The sequence below is a fragment of the Struthio camelus genome, chromosome Z (genome assembly GCF_040807025.1).
Source record: "Struthio camelus isolate bStrCam1 chromosome Z, bStrCam1.hap1, whole genome shotgun sequence".
NCBI lineage: Eukaryota > Metazoa > Chordata > Aves > Struthioniformes > Struthionidae > Struthio > Struthio camelus.
Genome location: NC_090982.1, coordinates 56,843,426 through 56,864,177, shown reverse-complemented (window position 1 = coordinate 56,864,177; position 20,752 = coordinate 56,843,426). Strand labels below are relative to the sequence as shown.

Sequence of the window (20,752 nt, the reverse complement as noted above, 5' to 3'; positions counted from 1 at the left end):
TTTTAACATATTATATGCTGCTATGCAATATAAAAATCAGAACAAAAGCAATTATTTCAAATGAATACTCACATTTCTTTGCAAAAGAATCTGAATCCTCTGCAGTCAAATCCAGTATGAGTCAGTATCTATCCTAGGTTACAGAGTATAAATACGTGAAAGTGCTCCTGAAAGCTTTTTGAATGGTTCAATACTGACAGTTTTGCTTAATTCTCATGTTCCATTGAAATGACTCTCTTAAATTAAATTGGTACATGAACTGGAACACTGTAAGCAGACTTCGCTTTTGTCTAAATAGGTGTTCAGGATCTCCTTCAGATGTCTAGCCTCTAAAAATCTAAGGCCTAACCTTCAATTTCTAGAAGAGGAGTGAAATACATAGTTCTAGAAACCGATTCTAAACTACAAAGAGATTCTAAAAAGACTGCCTAAAGTAGGTATATGATTTGTGTGAGCTGTTTTCTTGTAGTAGATTTGGTATTATCTTATGAGAGTTTCTTATCCACATTACCATGAGTCTTATCTTTTATCTTTGATACTGAATGGTGTATATGTGAAAGGTGATGAAAACTGACAGAACTGGATAGGGTGATATTGTATACTCTTCACTGTTTTGTCTCTGTGTAAATAACCTATTGGTTCTATCAGCGAAAAATAAACAATATTTAAAAAAAAACCTTGAGATTTCCAAATAACTTGTATAAGTGATCATTATTATGCTACTTTATTTTTGTATTCCTTCATGTTTAAATGTTTTAAACAAATTCCAGTTTGCTGTGTATTAACATCTGAGAAGTACATTAACTCATTTGCACAACAAATTCTAAATTAGAGGGACTAAATGATCCTTCTACTATAAATATAACGCTAAGAATGCATGATAGTTCATTTTTAGGATCTTTAATCAGTGATTGTTTTTCCTGTCCTTGTAGGAGTTATGTGGAATTACAAGTAGCATGAGAAGAGAGTGTTTTCTGTACGTGTGCTTCAAAGTACTTGCAGATGTTTAAGCTGGTACTCTGTGTGTTATTTGAAGCAACTCGTTCCTACCCAGAAAGAGCTTTATTGAATGTATTTTGTGTAAACCTGAAGCGTTGCACTGATTTTTAAACAACAAAGTGAATTCTGCCTACATATTCAGCATTGTACCAGATATTGTAGGGGGATGAAACTTTAAAACTCTATGCAATTGCATTACAGGCTGAGTGAAATTGTTTCTTCAGCTGATCGTCTATCTACACTTGGGGGAATACTTAAAAATATGACTCCTCTATACAAGTATCTAATCCTAGCTGGCCAAATCCAAGCAAACAGGTGGTGTTTATAAAGAGTCACAGCTTCTGCGTGGAGGGGATTTCCTCTGAAGTACACATAAATGTTGTGAGTGGGTATCTCACAATGGTTAGTTCTACACCATATGGGGGAATATCTAGCAGAATCTAGCCAATGATCTCTTTGTTCTATAACTGTAAGTCAAATTCCAAAAACATAGAAAGTGTTTCTTGCAGACCTGCATAAAATTTGACCCAGCTATGATGAGACAAGCCAATGAAAGTCCCTCATTGATTCAAAACTATACTAGCACTCTGTCCCTGATCGCTGCTGCTAAGAGATGCTAACCAATTTGACATGGACAGATCTACTTCTGGGACTGCTGCAGCAGAGCCATGGGCAGCTACTAAAGAGGCAATTTCTTGTTGTAAGGCTTTTAACAACTTCCTATCAATAGGAATCTGCAAAAAAAGAGTCCTCCAGTTGCATTCATGCGATTAATAAAACCCATGTTCACTTTATTTATAACATGTACAAGGCCTTCGAGTTCACAGGAACTAACATGTATTTCTTCAATGCATTCCAGAGTCTGTTTGATCACTATTATAACACTTATTAGCATTATTGCAAGTCAGCCTAAAAAACACATGATTCTGGAATTTTCAGAAATTCTCACCTATTCTATCTAATGGAAAAATACTTACTTGTTAGAGAAAGTTATGCTTTGGAAATGAACAGTGTTAGCATCCATCTTCTATTCCAGGAGACTTGGTCCTTCCTGTAGGAGTATGGCTGATGAAAGCTTTCATCAGACTAGAAAAGAATTAAGTGCCACAGAAATTGATGCAGGATGATAGGGCAGTATGCTCTAGGGAAACTGAAGGGTAAACAGTGACTGTAATCAGAAGGCTTGAAGCAGCATGGAATGCCTGCCCTGAATCATAAGTGCGTGCTGACTTCTGCATGGCATCTGAAAAACAAAGGAGAAAATTCTGCAGAGCTGAGAAAATGCTTTATACAGTTCTCTTAGCTTGCCAGAAGTATGTCTGAATACCTACTCTGAAAAATGAGCATGATGTTTCATACATGCACAGAGTTATACCGTGATGGGCATTTACAACATTTGCTTTCTATGAAGTTTTTTGTTAAAATTGGCATGCATAAATATAGGTAGCAGGATTGCAGCGAGGAAAATGGTGGAAGGTGATCAGATGGACCATATGCTCCAAGAATAGTATTTACTTGCTCAGCATCTCCACCAACTGCCTCCATGTTTGGTCTTCTTAGCTACCAGGTTCCATTTTGCTGCTGTAAGTCACTTCTCTGCCAGCATTGTGGCTACTGCGGTGTTTTCTTCACAGTCTTTTTGTCCTTTCCTTTTTCTTTTTGCTCTCTTCCTTCTCTTACTTCAGAAATACATACATTGAACTGGTGAGCCACCGTCCCACATTCTTAAAGTTTTTCAGTAATTCTATTAGCCTTTCCTTTTATGCTGTTGCTTTTTTCAAAATAAAATAAGATATTGAACAACGGGTAACATTAGCGCTTTCTAGGATCCAGTCACTAAGGTGGTAGTCTGTAATACTGTATTTCCATAGCAATAAAGACTTAGGAAAATCCTACAGCAATGTCTATCTTCCACAGAACCACTTCTATTTTCTTATTTTTTTAAAGTCTGGATATGCGTTCCTTTCTATCTCTCTTCCAATATGCTTTAAAACTATGCTGTGGAACCTCCCTAACTTAGAGAGACTACCGTTAGCAGGTGACTGCCTGACTGCTTGCAATATAAGACACATGACGTGCTATTTTTCAATTCAAATTAGGAAAACACAAGGGTGTTATAGGTCATGGGGGCTATATTTGAATTAAAAAATTATTAGGATATTAAAATTAGTTTTCCTTTTGAGGCTGGTTTAATTCATCACTTACAGGATTCTTAATATTGAAGGATTTTACATTTATCCACGCAGTGAAATAGTGAAAGAAAAAAGTTTATCTCCATGAAGGCTAAGGGAGGCATGGTAAGAAATATAAGCAAAGATTGAAAAGTGGAATTAAGAGGATTATAGTTCCCTTCACCCTTTTTTCCCCTCTGTTGGCACTGACCGATGTGCTACTGCATTTTATGACACAACTGAGCAACCTCTCCTTCTAGGACTGGCTCTGTCTTCGCCAATAACATGCACTAACATCACTCAATAGAACGCTGACGTTCTGGATTGCTGGAAGGCATAGCCACGTATTTAGGAAAGGGAGATGCAGACAGGCAGTTCCTACAGCTCCAGTAGAATGCTTTTTGCATCTAAAGTATATAATTTCATGCACCTTGTGGCAGGCTTAGAGTTTGTGGTACCATTATTGCTGCTTTTCAATGAGTTTTAGCATCTCAGGAACTGATAGTATCGGTAACTTATAAATTTCTCCATGTGATGTGTAATCAATATGAAGTTTTCATACTGCTGCAATTTTTTTTAGCACACTGAAGAAACAGATGGAGCTTCTGTTGATAAAAGCCTTCCTAAATTTTATGTTAATAAAAATGTACCTTGCTAAGATTTAACTGATTGACAAGATTTTTTTCTGATAAGTTACAGCAGCTAACTGAACTAATTTCCTAAATGATTAGAAACAAGCATGTACCATAGATTAATCACAGTATGTATGGCACTTGATAAACACATTGCTATGCTAAGGTAGTCTTTTTTTAGCCTTGCTTTCTAAGAAAATGAGATGTATATGATCATGCTCTGTGCATGCATGTGCACGTGTGTGTGCGTGCACATGTGTAAACATCTGTCTCCTCCAATAACCTTTGAAGCCATTGGCCACATGTTGACCCAATCTTTACCAGGGCTCAGAAGTAATTAATTTCCTTTAAGTTTTAGTAATTTAGTAATTAGTTTCCTTTAAGGAAAATTAGGGTAAGGTGTAAAGACTCCCCTAAAGACTCTGGCTCCCCCAGAGAGAAAGGCCTCAGGGTGAGCTCTTTGATCTGTCACTAGTCTGCATGTGACTTTCAACCAAAAAGTCCACACATAGCTCAGAAACAACTACATCCTATGTTGTCTCTTCCTCGGGCAGTATTTAGGGAAGAAAAGAGGTGTTGATAATGTGGAAAGATGTAGGAGGCAGGGATGCATAGGAAAGTATGACACAAATTCCAGAGAAATTGCTGCTTACAGAACTGCTTGTCTGCTTTTAACTTTCTTGCAGGCACCTTACTTTTGCTATGGCGCTGCACAGTAACCCAGCTGAGACCTTGCTTCTCTGCTGCCACGGTACCGTTCTCAGATGTGCCATATTTTCTATATCTGATGGCTAGGATTTGTTTACCCTTCTTCCTAGACTTGATAAGATCCATGATCTTAGCTTCGGTGAGGAAGTATGGCACAGGCCTAGCTAAAGTAATACGCTTGTTAGCTATGCTGATATCAGAAGTGTTCAATAGAGAAAAGCAAAATGTCGCCCACCCCTAGCATTCAAACAGGAAGCTCACGTCAGGCATTGGTGATGTCCATGTGCTCTATTCCCTGCTCTGTTTCCTAGAGGTCATACCAACAGGTAGACTGGCTGGTTAAGGACACTAAAGTGGTTGGAAGGGTGAGGAAGCAGAACAGGAAGGTAAATGTAGAATTGCTAGAAAAGTTGGAGTACAGCTGCAACTAAACAAATTTATGCTTTGCAAATTACATGCAATTTACTCTTCATTCTCTTCATGGAGAATAAATTCTCCAGAGGAATTTCTAGTTGCAGCAACATGAATTAAACCTCAGCTGTAGTCTGGAACGACATCATGTGCACTGGTGTAAACCCCTCATAGACACAAACCCGTAACTTTTTAAATTAGCATTTGCTTTAACTTGAGGCATGAAATTGCCATGCAAGACAATTCAGGGTGATAGTAGAAAGTGATGTGACAGTGCACAATCCCCCTACTCAGAAGCAAAAACTCAGAACCATAAATGTTAAGAAGCACCCTTTGCTAGGGAGAAGGGACAACTCTATTTTCTTGTGCAGACCTGACATGACCTAATCTCTCACCAGTTCTATGCATTCTACATGCAGCAGCAGTAGGCTCAAAAGCACAGACAGGTATGCACCAGTGAAGACTCATCCCCACTGCCAGCTCCAGCTCCAATAAAAAGTGACACATAAGCCTTGTCTAAAACTTGCCAACCTGACTTTATTCATTTTGGAGTTGCTGACTATCGTATTGCATGAATTTAGCCACAAGCCAGGTCCCTTTGTTCTCCAGAGAGAAAATAGCTTCTGATTTACTGCAGCTCTGCTTAAAATAGGCTAGACCTTGTCTCACCAGCCCCAGAGGAACACTTTCGGTTTCTAACCTTCAGTATCAGAGATACTGAATGTCCACTGAGAGCTTCATTGCCTCACCTCTAACCACCAGATGCAGAGTTACCTTTAGCTCATAATACTCTTTCAGACACAAGCTCCTTTTCTCAGAAAGTGAAGCCTCTCCAAATACCAACTGAACTATATCTAGATTATCTGCTTCCTCTTCTTTTTGAGTTGCTATTAAAATATTTTCTTAGTGTTACATAAAGTAGCGCATTTCATCACGTAGCCTCTGTACTCTCCTGATGCAGGGACTGTGTATGTGCTTAATCCTTGTGTATGTAAAGAAGGAGACTCTAGAAGCCTCCTCCTCCACCATGTGAACCACATCCCTGCAAATTTTCCTAAATTTGCAGAGCCACAAAAGACTACCACAGTCATCTAATCTAAGTCCTGTGTGACGTGGGCCACAAAACTACTCTAACTTAATTTCCAACTGAATGACAGCATGCACTTTAGAAAAAGCAGACTTAAGGGGGAAAAAAAAAATGTTTAACAGGGAATCTACTGTCCCCCTCACTTACTGTTATCCACCCAGAAAGATTTGAATCTTGGTGTTCAAATTCATTCTAACTCGGTGCACTGAAACTTCTCATTAGCTGGAATAAAATGGTTTTAGTACTTAATCTCCTCTATTTTCCATTTGCTGTGCTACTACTGACTTCTGTAACAAATTCTATGCACCTACTGCGTTTGTATGGAAACATTTTCAGAATAGAGGCTGTAGCTTCGTGTATTCCTGTTATACACGCTGTGATTAAAATATTTCTCTAAAGAGTTGCACATTTCAAAATTATACATATATGTATATACATACACGCATACATAAAAATCCATGCGTAATCACTGATTATAGGGAAATTAATATCACTGCAAATTGCACTATGTCACTGAAAGTTGCAAAGACGTTTACGGAAGCTGAAAGCAGCAAATGAGCTACATACCAGCCTATCTTGACAAAATCTTAGATTAAATATAAATTGTGCCTAGAAGTTATAATTTAAATGTCAAGGATAATTAATTTTATTTATAACTAAATGCTAGCTGCTGCTAAAATAATTGTCTACATTTAGCAGATGCCATACATCAGATGCTATTTGAATATCCCATCTTCCCAACCAGGAAGAATGTTGTGTTGAAGCATATATAGCAGACTTCTGCCCCTTTTAAAGTAATTAGTGATTTCACTACTGCCATTTAGTTCTTCAGGTATCTCTCATTTAAACTCAAACAGAACAGTGGGAGGACAGCTAGCGATCTCCCGCTTAATACTTCTTAGCGTTTGATCCACAACTGGTTAAAATCCAGTAGCGTAACTGCTAGGTAATTATATTTAGGCTACTCTGGAATGAGTTGTACCACACACTAAAGCTATGGTCTACTCATGTGCCTGTTCTTTAGTTTACGACTATGGAACTGATTTCAAAGTCAGTCAAGGAAACACAACTAGCTTAAAAGAATTTCTTTCATACAAGCACGTACCATTATAATCAGGAAATAGAATAATAATTGAAACAGTAATAAATAGAAAATTTGAGCAGTGCACATTCAGATTAATACATCATAAAGTCACAAAAGGTCTGAGTCTGGGCAAATACACAGCATAGGCCATAGAATTTCACCTAATAATTTCCGCAGCTAGATTAATACATAGTTTCTTAACCCTGTAACAAAAATAGCTAAAAATGGGTTTTAGCACACTAGATTTTAACATTTTCTTTCATCTTTCTAATTTAAAACATTTATTAACTGAAGAATGTATCCTAGGATGGAGGACACATAAGAACTACCCTGTAGGTAGAAGAACAGGACCCCTAAGCTCCCAGTGAAATACCTGAAGGAACTTGTTTCATGGGAGTATACACATAGCCATATGGAAACAGGAATCTTCATAAACTGAATGGATACTTTAGATGTGTAAATATGACCTTAGACACAGTTTCCAATCTTGCAAATAGATTGTATATGCCTAATAAGTAAATACTGGTTTCTTACCTTCAGTAGGCGTATACACAATTTTTTTGGCACCTTGTAAGTAGCCACCTTCAAAACTCCTGGAAAGCTCTGGGTAGATTTGATGTCCATCTAACTACATGATGTCCATGAAATTAGACCTAGCCAAACTATGTCCAAATTCATGACTGTATTTCTTTTCCTGGTTTTTCATTCAGTGACACTGTCGATTAAGACTTTCATTGAAAAATGTCAGATCAAAAGAGGTGATTATAATTTTCTGGTAACTGGAAACTTAAGTAAAATTCCAATATTAAAAAACAAATAATTTCCATTGTTATTATTTTATGAGTGCTACTAAAAAAGTATTGTTTGAAAAGACCAAGTTATAGGTTTTCGTTACTTATATTACAGCTACATCTAGAAATAGATATCCTATTTGGATTTTACATTCAAATTCTTCTATGATATACGAATATCAATTTCTACGATCAATGTAGAATATGATCCTGCTAAATAATAATTCACATTAGAGTTACTTTGTTGATTTTCAGAAGACATGTATATAATTTAATTTACGTGGACACCGGTTAGCTATGACAGAAATAGCCTTTATTTAAATACAAGATTTACTTGGAAGGTTTATATTAAGTCATTGCAACTTATAACTACCAAGCAAGAAATCAGGCTATTGAAATGAATGTGAATGATATATACCTATACTCTCAACAGGGTGATTAGCTGTTTGTTTAACAGTGTCAGGGTAGCATGAAAAATTGCCCCAGCCTGAAACGAAAGACAGTTTTCCAAGAGAAGGCTGCGATTATCCTGCACAGATTACATAATGGGTCTCAGAGGAAGTTCTGTAGGTAGTATAAGCATATTCACATTTTCCTGTTTGTTCATTCTTTGCAGGCTTTTTTCCTTTCTCCAGCTCCCATAAAAGCACCTCTACAAACATCCAAAGGATACCTAAACAGCTACAAAAATACAAAGATGTTTATCTCTGTGTAAATTTGTGTCTATCAACAAAGTCAGAGACGTGGAGCATAAACCTAAGGTCATTCATTAATGAGAACCTTTATGGAAGTCGCCTGTAATTAACTAAGCAGAGAAAATTATTACGTGTTAAATACTGTCAAATTCACAAAGGACAAATGTTTGCCCTTCGTAAAGCAGTCTTTGTCTTTTCTTATGGAAAACGGGTAATAAATTCAAAATCAGCTTCTGAAAAAGAAGATATTTTATTGTTGCTTAAAAAATAATACAACTGTTCAAAAGGTCTATAAATGGAGTCTCTCTGTACATATTGGCTTAGGAGAGAATCCATACTGGCTTTATGTGCATATTTCAAGAAATAAATTGTAAGTATAGACAAGCACAAATAGATAGGTCTCTCTCATATTTAAATATACACAATAATACAGAATGGAAATTAAAGAAATGTGAATTAAGACTGACACAGCATTCATGTATCACTTGTTCCTGTGACACTGAATTTAAGTAAGTGTTTTGCCACTGCATTTCAGACAGAAGCTTCAGCTCTCAGAAGAAAAAGAGCTAGTGCTGTTAATGAGCTACTATATACTGAAAAAGATGATCAATCTAACTATCAGAGAGGATCCTAATGAGCACAAAGACGTGTTAGCAAAGGCACATATGGAAAATCACAATCACTTTTTCGAAGTAAATAAAATAAATGTTAAGTGTGCTTTTGTTTTCAGTTTGTCACTATGATTTGACTCTTCCAATAAGATTTCCTTTGGAAAAACAGAACATTTACACGGCTGGTCTGTCTTCTTGGTCTCATATCCATTTAATCTTTTGCAGTTTCTGCTCTATTTCAGGTACAACACTCATCGGGAACAGTCACAGCTGCCATGCAATATTATATGAAAAGAATACTCCCAGTTGCCTTCTGTATGCTAAGATAACATGCTACCACCTTTGGCACTGAAACTTACCTCTATCATTCTTCCTCTATATCACACTTAGAGATGGCAAATGTTTAACAAAGCCCTTTCACAGGAATACCAAATTATGACCTGCAGTTTGGAGTCCGCTCACGAATCAGTTTCATCCAGTCTCTAGACTAGTTCACGAATTTTCATATTTGCCAGTAAATTAAAACATAATACCGACACCTTCAAGTTAGTATTGACCCAAGCCCATGCAAGATCATATGGCACAGCATAGTACTTTGAGAACAAGCAGCACAGGTTTGGGGCAGCGTAGCTGCATTTAACAGTGCTACGTCTGAACTAATAAGCTCGATCTCTCAACTGTATTGCTTTTGTCAATATATTTTGCCGGATACAAGGTGACAGTTATCAAGGGGTAACAATTAGAGCACAAAGGTCTAAATATAAGAACCAGTAAAGTTTTCACTATCTACACCTATTTTTAAAACACCTACTGCAGGAGGTTCATGTGACGTACTAGAACATCAGTCTAAACCTAGCATGTACAATGAGTCTAAGAGTCTAACCACAGTGGCTGCTCTAAAAGGCAAAATCCTGCAAAGTGGTAAAAAGCTGTTGCATGGCCATCAATGAACATGTATTTTCTCAGACACATACAGAAAAGTATTTGGCCACACTAAAATACAGTAATTAAGACAATTTAATGCAATCTGATACACAACTTCATTGTTTTTATCATACACAACTTCATGTTTGTACTCTCTGATGCTATGTATACTCTTACTGGTATTAGCCTTTACTGATACATTTTCACAGCTCTTAGTTAGGATTCAGGGGAAAAAAATATTGTCTGCTTTGTTGCCATAGCTGTATTTTTAGAAGGTCTGAAAGAACAAAAAGTCAGACACGGACTTGCCAGGCACAGAGCAGCAGCAAGCAAAGCTTCTGACTCTCTGTTAGCAAGGGCCAACATGTGGCCAGGAGACTGTGCAATGCCTCCAGCCTGCTACTGAATGTTGTTGGTCTTGCTTAAAATAGATGTTTTTGAATAATTCATTTCCTGATACACTATATTTTATATCATCTAAGATGAACATTCATTCATTTGAATATCATATGTTTCCATAGGCATGTCAAAAACAACCATTCTAGATCTCAGGAGACAGAAAATGGTCTAAACCTAGAAACATAACCAACTGAAAAATATATTACAAATACCCAATATTTTAACAGTTCAGTGGTTATGTGAAAATAATTAAGAGTAAGAACATATAAACTGACACTATCGTATTACACTCAATTGAAAGAAACGGATTTAAAAAAGAAAACAGTAAAATAATTACTGGTAAGCTCTTTACAGTATTTAAATTGTATCCCATAGAAATTTTATACTTTCCAAAGCCAATTCTCAAGAAAGCTGTGGCAGAAACAGGTTAGAGCAAATCTGCCAAGATGTACAAATAAGAAAGGCAGGAAAGAAAAATTTCACCAGCGTTCAAGACTGGATAAAAATATGGCCATGCTCAGATCAGTGAATAAGAGGATTTGTCGAGAAGGAACGATTTTAAGCCTCAATGTTCTAACTAACATAAGGTTTCAGACTCAAAGAAGTGTTGTGCTGAGGCTGAGCGTCAAACTGTAATATCAATTTGTTCCTGAGAGAAAAAAGATTTGCTATGTGCACAGAGGAATACCCCCCCCCAAAAAAAAGGAATGAAAGATATAGGCTGAAGTGAGACAAGGGAAAATCTATGCGTCTGCATAATGGTGCTGTTCTACAATTAAAAACAGAAAGTAAAAAATGAGAGACAACTATAGAAAAACTTTCTAATCCATTTTGCAAGACAGCTAAAAGAAACTGAAAAGAAAGGTATCGCATTCCAATAATTATCTCAATGAGAATATCTATTAATTGGTTCATTTTCTATATATCTATCTATATATATATATCTATATATGTATAAATCATATTTTTGCATTTTGGATAAAAGATAAAAATAAAAGTACTAACCAAGTAGTATTTTCTTTATGAATGTGAGTGTCTCTACATACATATATCATGACTCTAAAGACAGGATACTATTTCTATTACAATAAGGATTATATTTTTTTATTTGGGCTTAATTCACCTGAACTCCAATTTATCCTTAAACACTTATTTCAGAGGACATCATACTATACGTGAACAAAGTTAGCAGTGACAAAGGGTTATGGCAGAGTTTGGAGTTTGACAGAGATCGTTTCTCACGTGACAAAGATGTCTTGAAAACTAATAATAATCTGTAAGTCATTTAACAAAAATACCACTTGAAAACTGACAGGCTTGTGAAATGAAGGAATTTAAAAATAGGATCACCATTAATCATCCATTCAGAGATTCAACACAAACAAAACATTCATTGCAAGCAAAAGTTCTTAATAAGTACCATGAAAACGGAAGAATCGACAGCACAGACCTAAAATTAAATATGCAGACAGTGATTAAGGCTGTTCAGTGATTACCTTATGATAACTGTTCTGGGGATGGAGTCAGATTTATCCGATAAGAAAGAAAAGAAAATATAAACATGAGGGACGTCAAGAGTTTAAGTTATAGGAAATAAAAATAGCGGTATTCAGGTTCTTGTCCTGATTCTGAGCTCCTTTCCACCTCCCCAGCAACACATTTGGCCTCCGATGAAGTTACAGCAGCTACCTAGGTAGGAAGAATTAGCGCTGCCTCTGTAACTGTTTATTATATAGCTGCGGGAGCACAATGAGGGGAAGAGCTCAAATAGCTGGAGCATCTGGGGTTCCACATCACAATTGGTCTGTTTTCTTATCATTCCATCCTACAGCAGAAAGACTGAAAATCCTCCTGTTCCAATTTATTTCTGAAAGTGGATAACACCTTTGGAAAAGTGGAAATAATCTGTGCTCAGGTAGAGCACAGAAGTAGAATGCTTCTGAAATAAGAAGTAAAGGTGAAGTTTACATGGTGTTTATACCCATGATCCAGGTAACATCTTCTTTAAAAATAACACAATGGAAATACTGAGTTGTTCACTTCACGTGGTTTTTCATACTAATAAGCATTAATGCTAAACAGTTTCAAAACGTTGTAAAAAAAATAATTAATCCTGTGATACGTCTGTGAAATAGCTTGCTCTTACTTTACTGATGGAGAAAACGTAACCTCATACAAATGACTTGCCCAAGGCCATGCAAACCAGGGACAAATCCAGTCTGAAAACTCACGAGTTCTTAATCGTGTATTCAGTCTCTTGGAACATGTCACCATTCTTGTGGTACGTATCATATCGGTCTCAAATGCTTGAGTGCCACATACCGTACAAGTAGCTTTTATAAGCCAGGGTCTCTGAACAGGTAACGTAGTTCAAAGGAGGTCCTCCATGCCACTGAAATTCACCCAGCATTATACTGTAGGATATGGCTTTGGATCCCACAGTCTTTGTAGTAAGAACTGCATCTACCAAGAACTTTAAGCACCTGTTACTATTAACAAAGTGACAGTAATCTATGGCTATATCTACACCATTAAGTGCACCCAAAAACGTTCCTGGGCTCTGAAGCCAACTGGCACAGAATGACATGCAGCTCCACAGGGAAACTCTCTTGGCCTTCAAAACCAGGAAGCTGCATTTAAACTACCAATTGGGAAGGGTTCCTGCACGGTCCCCACTGCTGAACAGCTCCTGGGAATTGTCTGGTTGAATGTTTGCTGGCACGCATGGGAGGAAAGGGTCCTCCGGACTGGGCTATATGAGATTTAACTGTGTAGACGGACATAGTCTAGTGCTGGGAACGTTGTGTTGTATTTACTAGGACAGATATAGATTGTATAAGCCCTCCATAGGCAGTATCTTGTGATCAGATTTTTTTCTTCTGTAAATTAAAACAATAAATGAACAGACTTTTACAGGGAACACTAACAAATGTGCAAGAATGTATTTTTATTAGATACAGAGTCAGTTCTGGCCTTTCCACAGATGGGTCAGAAGCAAGCAAAATGTGTTTAAATTAGAACAAGGGAAAATTTGTAATCTATCTGTGCTGTGATATTTCAATATTAGACCAAGGTTAAGGGATACCAGACCCAATAGGCAGCAGAGAAAAAATCCCGTACGCCTTAATTCAGAGATTTGCCATCCTGCAAATTATTTCTAGGGCATATGCAAATGTATTTTTCAGATAATCTAATTTGACATCATCCACAGCCGCTGTAAGCAGGCATGAAGAAGTAACTATCCTAGCATCATTTATAGCAGGATTTTCAGAAAAAGATACAATTGTAAACACATAAGAAGTATTAAGGAAGTACAGTTTCACTTGTTTGTTCATCCAAATATATTAATGTAAATTAAGCCCCATGAAAGATCGTGTAATGAAAACCAACCTGTAGGCCTTAACAGAGGAAAGTCTGTTAAGAGGAAATGGAGGTGTGCATATGTCAATGTCAAGCAACCGGAGACAGACAGCTTTGCCTGCAAAGTGAAAAGAAACTGTGTGTCAGGGGCAGAGATACAACAATTTAAGTGATCTTACAAGAAGCTCATTCTCTGTGGAATCCTTACTGAATTTAAAGCTTCTTTCCCTAAAACAAATTTCATGAAGGATGGCTGCAGCTTCATTACCCTCTCTTGCAGGGAATTCTTAGCACAGCTGTCCTTCTAGTCCCCACATACCCACACACATGCTGTTGCCCTTCAAGGCACTTAGAAAAAATGGCCTCATAAAGGGAATCTTATAAATATTTACACTGCATTTCTATATTTAGGAATATCACTTCTTCAAAAGCAACAAGATTGTGCTAAAATCATTTTACTAGAAAATCTGTGAGGAAAAGTAAACAGCAGTAAATAGAAGCCCACAGAGACAGCTACAAGATTATTTGAAATTACATATATAATACTGAAATATGGTAATATGGAAATCAAAGTTGTTTGAAACTGCCACTGAAGCTGTAATTTCTGAAACAGAAAAACAGCAGGATATAAATGTGTTATAATCCTGCAAACCGAGGACTAGAGCCAGATTCTGCTTTTCATTGACACTGGCACAAATCCAGCGTAATTCCACCGATATTAGTGGTGTAACTAGAAGCAAATTTTGCCTTTAGAAGGCAAAATATGACATTTCAATTCAGTAGATAAAAAGATGTTGGCTGGAGAGCTGTGAAAGTGGGAGTATTAGGTTTTTTTAGGGGCCTCAGGAGGAATTCACTTAATACTTTTGGGTAACGCAAAGCTTTGAAAACCTGAATGTTTAGATGCCTTCTGAGAACTCTTGAAAGACATGCAAGTGTCAACGTGCTACTATTTGTCAGCTCTTTTAATACTGAAAAAAAATCAAAAGATACCTACATGTTATTTTGCCTGGTAAAATGTTTGTCACACAATGGAAATACTTACACACGTAAGGATCAGGTTTGGAGGATCACGGAGGTACTCACATAGGATGTTAACCTAACGTATCGAAGTAAACCCACTTCGATGGGTTACTAAAATTATTAATGACAATGATAGGCTTGGGTGTGAGAGTCTGTGGGCTTGGGAAATAAGAAAAAAAAAGAGGAAAAAATTCAGGAAAGTACACACTAAATACACTTCTGTAGCTATGGAGTTGCAACTCTTACAAGAATGTCTTGTAGGCTGTAGTATGCATTTTTTTATTCTTACTGCTGGAATACCAGATACTTGTAAGCTTTTGTAATAATCTGCAAGACAGCATCCTTTTTAAGAAAACAGAAGAAAAAACGTGGATTTCGCTAAGAAAGCCAACCTTAGGGAGCAGCATTGTCATCCTGTGTGAAGACAGTCAGGCCCAGGGGCGAGAATTAATGCCAGATCTGCCTGAATCCTTCTGGCTTTTGCATCCAATCTCTTACACAGTACTGTCAAACCACTAAAGGAGCGCAGCGACTTCCACTGTGCCGAGAAAGCCCGCGCCGCAGTGCCAGAGCAGCTATACCCCTGACTAAATCCTGCCAGGCCAACCCTGCCAAATTTTGCCTAGAAAGAGTCCCACCGAGAAAGCCCCCGGGCGCAGACTGAATAAACACCGCAGTGAGGCCGGGAGCGGGGGGGGAGGGGGGGCCTCAGCACCGCGCCTGCGGCGGCGCCGCACCGACACCCGCCTCCCCCCGCCCCCTCCCCTAACGGCCGCCCGCGCGGCCCCGCCCCGCCCCCCCTCGGCCGCGCCCCCTCGGCCGGGCTCCCCGGCCGCCGCCGAGCCCGTCCTCGCCGGCCCCGAGCGCGGCTCCGCGCCGCCGCCCCGCTCCCGCACTGGCGGCGTCCGCGCCGCGGTCCCTAGTCACTGGACCTGTTCTCCCTGTAGGCGGCCGCGTCGCACCGAGCGCATTCCTCTGCGCCCTTTGTTGGTTTGTTTGCTGGTTTTTGTTTAGCGCCGGGACGACCTGCGCGCCGCCCCGCTGTCCCCGCGGACCGACGGGGGCGCTCGCTGCCTCACGCTTTGGTGCCGCCAGCGCCTTCTCCACCTCGACGCCGTAACTCGGGGGAAGGGGAAACTTCGGCACGACCCGGGCCGACCCGCCTCCACCCGCTCAGCTCGGCGGGGCGCTTTTTGGGCCTGTCTTTTTCGGGGCCGGGGGTGGTGGGCGGCGCCCCCCGCTCTCCGCTGCCCTCCCGGCCCCTCCCCGCGGAGGGGGCGGGGCCCGCTCCCGCCCCGTCCCACCCGGGGGGCGGGGGGGCCCCCGCCCTGTCTCGCGGCCACCTCGCGCCCTGCCCGCCGCTGCCGCCGCATTGCGCGCGCGCGCGCGGGCGGAGCGCGCAGGCGCGGTGCGGAGCTGCTGGCCCGCCTGCTCCTTTCTCTCCGTTCGGTCGCTCCCTCCCTCTCTCCTTCCTCCCCCGCCCTGGCCCGTTCCCGTCCCGCAACCGCGCTCGCTCGCTCTCTGGCTGGGGAGGGGGGGGGCGGGGTGAGAGCAGGGGGCCGCGTCTCCGCGGCAGCCGCTCCCCTCGCGGGCGCAGGGGGATGAGGCAGCCGCGCCGGGGCCCTGCGGAGCTGCCCTGAGCGCCCAGCCCCCGCCCAGCCGGGTATTGTTCGGCGCCCGTCTCCGCCGGGGAAGTTTTCCCCGCGTCCCGGCTCCGCTCCCCGCCGGGGCGGGGGGACGGGGCGGGGCGGGGGGGGTCTCAGCCCCTTTGTCGCCTCCTCCCCGGCGTGCGGCGGCCGTGGGGGGAGGAAGGGGGGGAGGAGGGGGCGAGGCTCAACATGATGGCGGCCGAGGCTGGGGGTGAGGAGGGCGGCTCGGCTGCCTCGGCCGGGACGGCGGGAGCCGGCGGCGGGGGAGCGGAGCCGGGGCACTACCCCGCCCTGTGCCGCGGCAAGGGGCCGGGGCCGCAGGGCTCCTTCTCGGCGGGCTCCGGCGGGGGCAGCCCGGGCGCCGGCCCCCCGGGCGGCCCGGCTTTGTGCTCGGCGCTGGGGCTCCTGGCGCTGGGCTCGGGGCCTGCCCCTCCGGCGTCCGCGGGCGGCGGCGGCGCCCCGGCGGCGGCCGGCCAGGGCCAGGGGCCGGAGATGTCCAGGGGGGCGCTGCCGCCGCCCGAGCCCGGCACCGCCGCCTTCCCCCCGCTGCCGCCGCCGCCGCAGCCGCCCCCTTTGGCCGGGGGGCTGGGGACCGTGGACGAAGGCGACTCGCTGGACGGGCCGGAGTACGAAGAGGAGGAGGTGGCCATCCCGCTCAACGCGCCCCCCACCAACCAGTGAGTAGCAGCGCCCCGCGCCCGCCGCCACGCCCGGGCGCCCCCTCCCTCCCTCCCTCCGCCGTCCCGGGCTGCGCGGGGAAGCGGCGGCGGCCGGGAGCGCCCGGCGCGGCCCGTTGGAAAGTGCGCGTCAAACTGCGGCGGCGGCGGCTCGGGCGGGGGAGCCGCTGGCCCGCGCGGCGGCGGCGGCGGCGGCGGGTTTCGCCGGGCCGCGGAGCCTGGGCGGGGGGCCGCGCCTGCCGGCCGTGCCTCGGCCTGCCGCTGGCTTCAGGCCGGCGGCGGGCGGACCTGTGTGTCCGTGTCCGGGGCTGCTGCCGGCCCGGCCCGGCCCGAGGCAGAGCAGCAGCCGCGGCGCGACACTGCTCGGAGGATGGTGCTCGAGACCCAGCGAGGGTCAGCTCCCCTGAGAAAGAAAAAATAAAACAAAACCAAATGAAACGCGCTCTGATCCAGCGCGGTGAAGCTCTGCGAGTCTCAATACTACTAATACGGCAAACGGCCAAGATGAATGAGCTGTCCTGATTAAACTACCTGTTGGGGAGACTCTGCAAGTGTCTGGTAGCGCAGTCCTCTCCCTCAGAAGAGGGACGAGCGTTCATTTTTAAAAGCAAGACCAACTAAAGTGTTACCCTTTGTTGTTTAAAAAAAATCTTAGGCTGTGTGGTTTTATATTATGTTTTTTTCATTAGGAAAAATGGAGCAATGTTTGGCTTTCCCAGTTCAGATACAAACACAGGTAGTGTAGCATGAACTCCTTTATTCAGGCAGTTTTGAGACATGAATTTAAAGTGGGTATAACTATTTTTGTGTGTTAAAGTATTAGTAGACAGGCTGTTTTATAAATAATGCCTAAATTTTGCTGCTTTGCTGCTCAACTGACTTTAAAGTTTTTTTTTTAAGTTGGGCTATGTTTGGAGAGAGGAAGCAGTTGAAAAAAAGAACTGTAAATCTTGAGTAAGATTTTTATAGTTACTCTTCTCTTAGGTTAATCAGGATTTCTCCAGTGCTGGTAATATGAAGAAGAATTTTGCACTAGAGGCAGAGCAGTTCTGTGTTTATATTTCGCGAAATATAAGATCAGATAATGTTCTATAGAGTTCATGTAATTAGGGAGTACTCTAAACACAACCTTTGGATTTAACAATGAACTAACTGTAGGAAGTCTGCAGGTTTATGTAAAGGAGTTGCAAGGCTTGTATTATTCTCCCCAAATTGAAATTGTTTCAAAGGCTTAAATTGCTTACATTGGTATCTGGGAATGTATTATACCTGAAGTTATAGTAAGCATAGTGTATATCTTAGGGTTTCAAGATACAGAATAGCAGATGTATCCAAGGTGTGAGATCAGAAAGTTCATTTGAAAACCCATTTGAACTTGGCTTCGTTTTTATGTGTTCTCATACCTGAAATAATGCAAAAGTTAACTCTGGCATTTGAGTTATTTCCAATAATTCAGCAGCCATTGCAGTTGTATGGGGGACATAAACTGTTATGTTAATTCTTTTTTTAATTAATCTCTGTCAATTTGACAGACTTTCTAGTAATCATTTCCTCTTTTAATTTCTTGATTTTTTTTTTTTTTTGGTGCACATTTATAAAGATTGAGACCTTGTTTTGTGAAGACAGCGTTTGGATAGTCTTGAATTTCCACGTTTCCCTGAGGAGCTAGAAATATAATTAGGCAGTTCAGACAAAGCATAAGGAGGGAAGTAGAAGCACATAAAGGTGAAATTACTTCTTTAATATTGCATATCAAGTGAGACACAGAATTCTGGTCTTTCAGTTTTCTCTCTGAAAGATCAGACTACTTTTTCTGTTAGAACTGGTTACGATGTTTCTCTACGGGTAAGTAACTTTTTTTCCCTGAAAGTATTTTTAGGAAGTGTGGGAGTTATTTAGGGTAATTACTTATGAATAGTTACCTATTTGATACTAAGTAGAGTTTGCCACTTCTACAAATCTAAGCAGATTTTTCTGTCAAAATCTTGTATTGTAACTCATATGCTAACATGATTTTTAATTTTTATTGTAATTTAAACGTAGATTAAATTTCTCCAGTTGAATCTGATTACAAAACTGCTATTCCATTTGTTTAAATATGACTGGCAGCTCCACCCTTTCCCACTTCCTCCTAATTCATTCAGTTTTTATAGGAAGCACACATGGTGTGCTTGATGGATAATTCTATGTTTCTGCTAAATGGTTATTTCTTTGTCTTACTTGTTTATCATATCTTAATATATGCATCAAAAAATTGGTAGGGCTCTTCGCTCCTGGTTCTCTCTTATGTGACATTAGCTCCTGGATAAAAATGAAAAGGTGTTATTTCTTACACAACAATAAATACTCACTAGGACTTCTTTGCCTTCTCTTGGACAAGCATCATGTTTCAGGACTTACTGAATTTGTGGTTACTGACTCCAAACAAAACTATCTAATAAAAGATGCTGCTGGTGTTGCCCAGTTCATACTCCAATCTGAAATTTGACCTTTGCATGTAAAATGAAATGGGGCTTTCTGTATAAACGTAGGTACAATTTTACCACTTTTTCATGTCCTAACTCGCATTTTGCAAATGTTAAAAAAAGAGAAAATGAAATCTAAAACCTGAGTGAATTCCTAGCTTGCAAGTTGTAGACAATAAAATTCTCATAGACCAAACTTTTTGTATAAATGACTTTTTAAATACTGTATAGCTGGCTTAATAATTTTCACAGTAACTAACCTGAAGAGGTGGGAAGCAAAGCAGATGCAAGTTCTGCTCTTCCCATCAGGATGCTGTAAATATAGTTTGTTCGGAGTCAGAATGTGTTGGTCTTCGTTAGCAACCACATAATATACTTAATTTCCTCTTGTCTTTTCCAAGTACCTAAGGAAAAGGGGAGCATGTCTTCTCTTACTACATTTTCTTTAATTTTCTAGGAGGTGGAAGAGATTGTCAGTATTTAACGGATTACCTCTAGTCAGAAACTCAAAATCTCAAAGTAGGATTGTTTCTGTCTTCCCTGATCCTCTGTGAAACTGACTTAAGGCTCCTCTCTTCTGTGCCTGGTGTTTTTTTTGCTTTTCAGAAGTGTGTAAGTAGCATATTTGTGCTGTAGCTTAATGTTGTGTGAGACGCATAGGATTCTGTGTTCATTTTAATCCCCCCCCCCCCCCCCCCAAGGCTTTCTACCCCATCTGCAAACTGCAGAGCGCCCTGACAAGGGCTGGTGGCAGTCTAGAGTGGTATTATGGAAATGTCTTCAAAATTAGTGAATGAATGCTACCTAATTTAGTAGTAAGTCAGATATGTGGAATAGCATAGCTATTTATGTATTTAACTGAAAATTTTAAATAGACAAGATGATTGTAGATCTTAGTGTTGCATTAAGATGGCAGAAGCTGCTCCAGTACGTTCCAACGAAATTCTCACTTTCATATGGTGTTTTTTAAGCAGTGATTATCAATTGGAAATGGTAATCAGTCAAAATTGAAAGCGATCAACCTTACAGAACGAATCAAGTTGTCAAAATACTGTCTTGTTAAAAC

General features: G+C 41.2%; 1 protein-coding gene and 1 long non-coding RNA gene across 5 annotated transcripts in view; one reads left to right on the top strand and one right to left on the bottom strand.

Moving 5' to 3' along the window:
• The window catches only part of LOC138064650 (uncharacterized), a 41,680-nt gene extending 25,506 nt beyond the window's left edge, over positions 1-16,174 (bottom strand). For 2 of the 4 annotated variants that reach the window (XR_011137886.1, XR_011137888.1), the window contains exons 1-4: positions 15,828-16,174; positions 13,903-13,990; positions 1,977-2,242; positions 73-133 (exon numbers count right to left, since the gene is read on the bottom strand). This is a non-coding gene — a long non-coding RNA (uncharacterized lncRNA). Of the gene's footprint in view, positions 1-72; positions 2,243-13,902; positions 13,991-15,827 lie in introns of all 4 variants that reach the window. The other 2 variants (XR_011137885.1, XR_011137887.1) reach the window with 1 other exon arrangement.
• A 315-nt stretch (positions 16,175-16,489) lies between these two features.
• Positions 16,490-20,752, top strand: part of LOC138064860 (ras GTPase-activating protein 1) — a 63,715-nt gene continuing 59,452 nt past the window's right edge. The window contains exon 1 of the mRNA XM_068929115.1: positions 16,490-17,221. Coding sequence (XP_068785216.1) covers positions 16,734-17,221 — 488 coding nt within the window. The 5' untranslated portion in view covers positions 16,490-16,733. The remainder of the gene's footprint in view (positions 17,222-20,752) is intronic.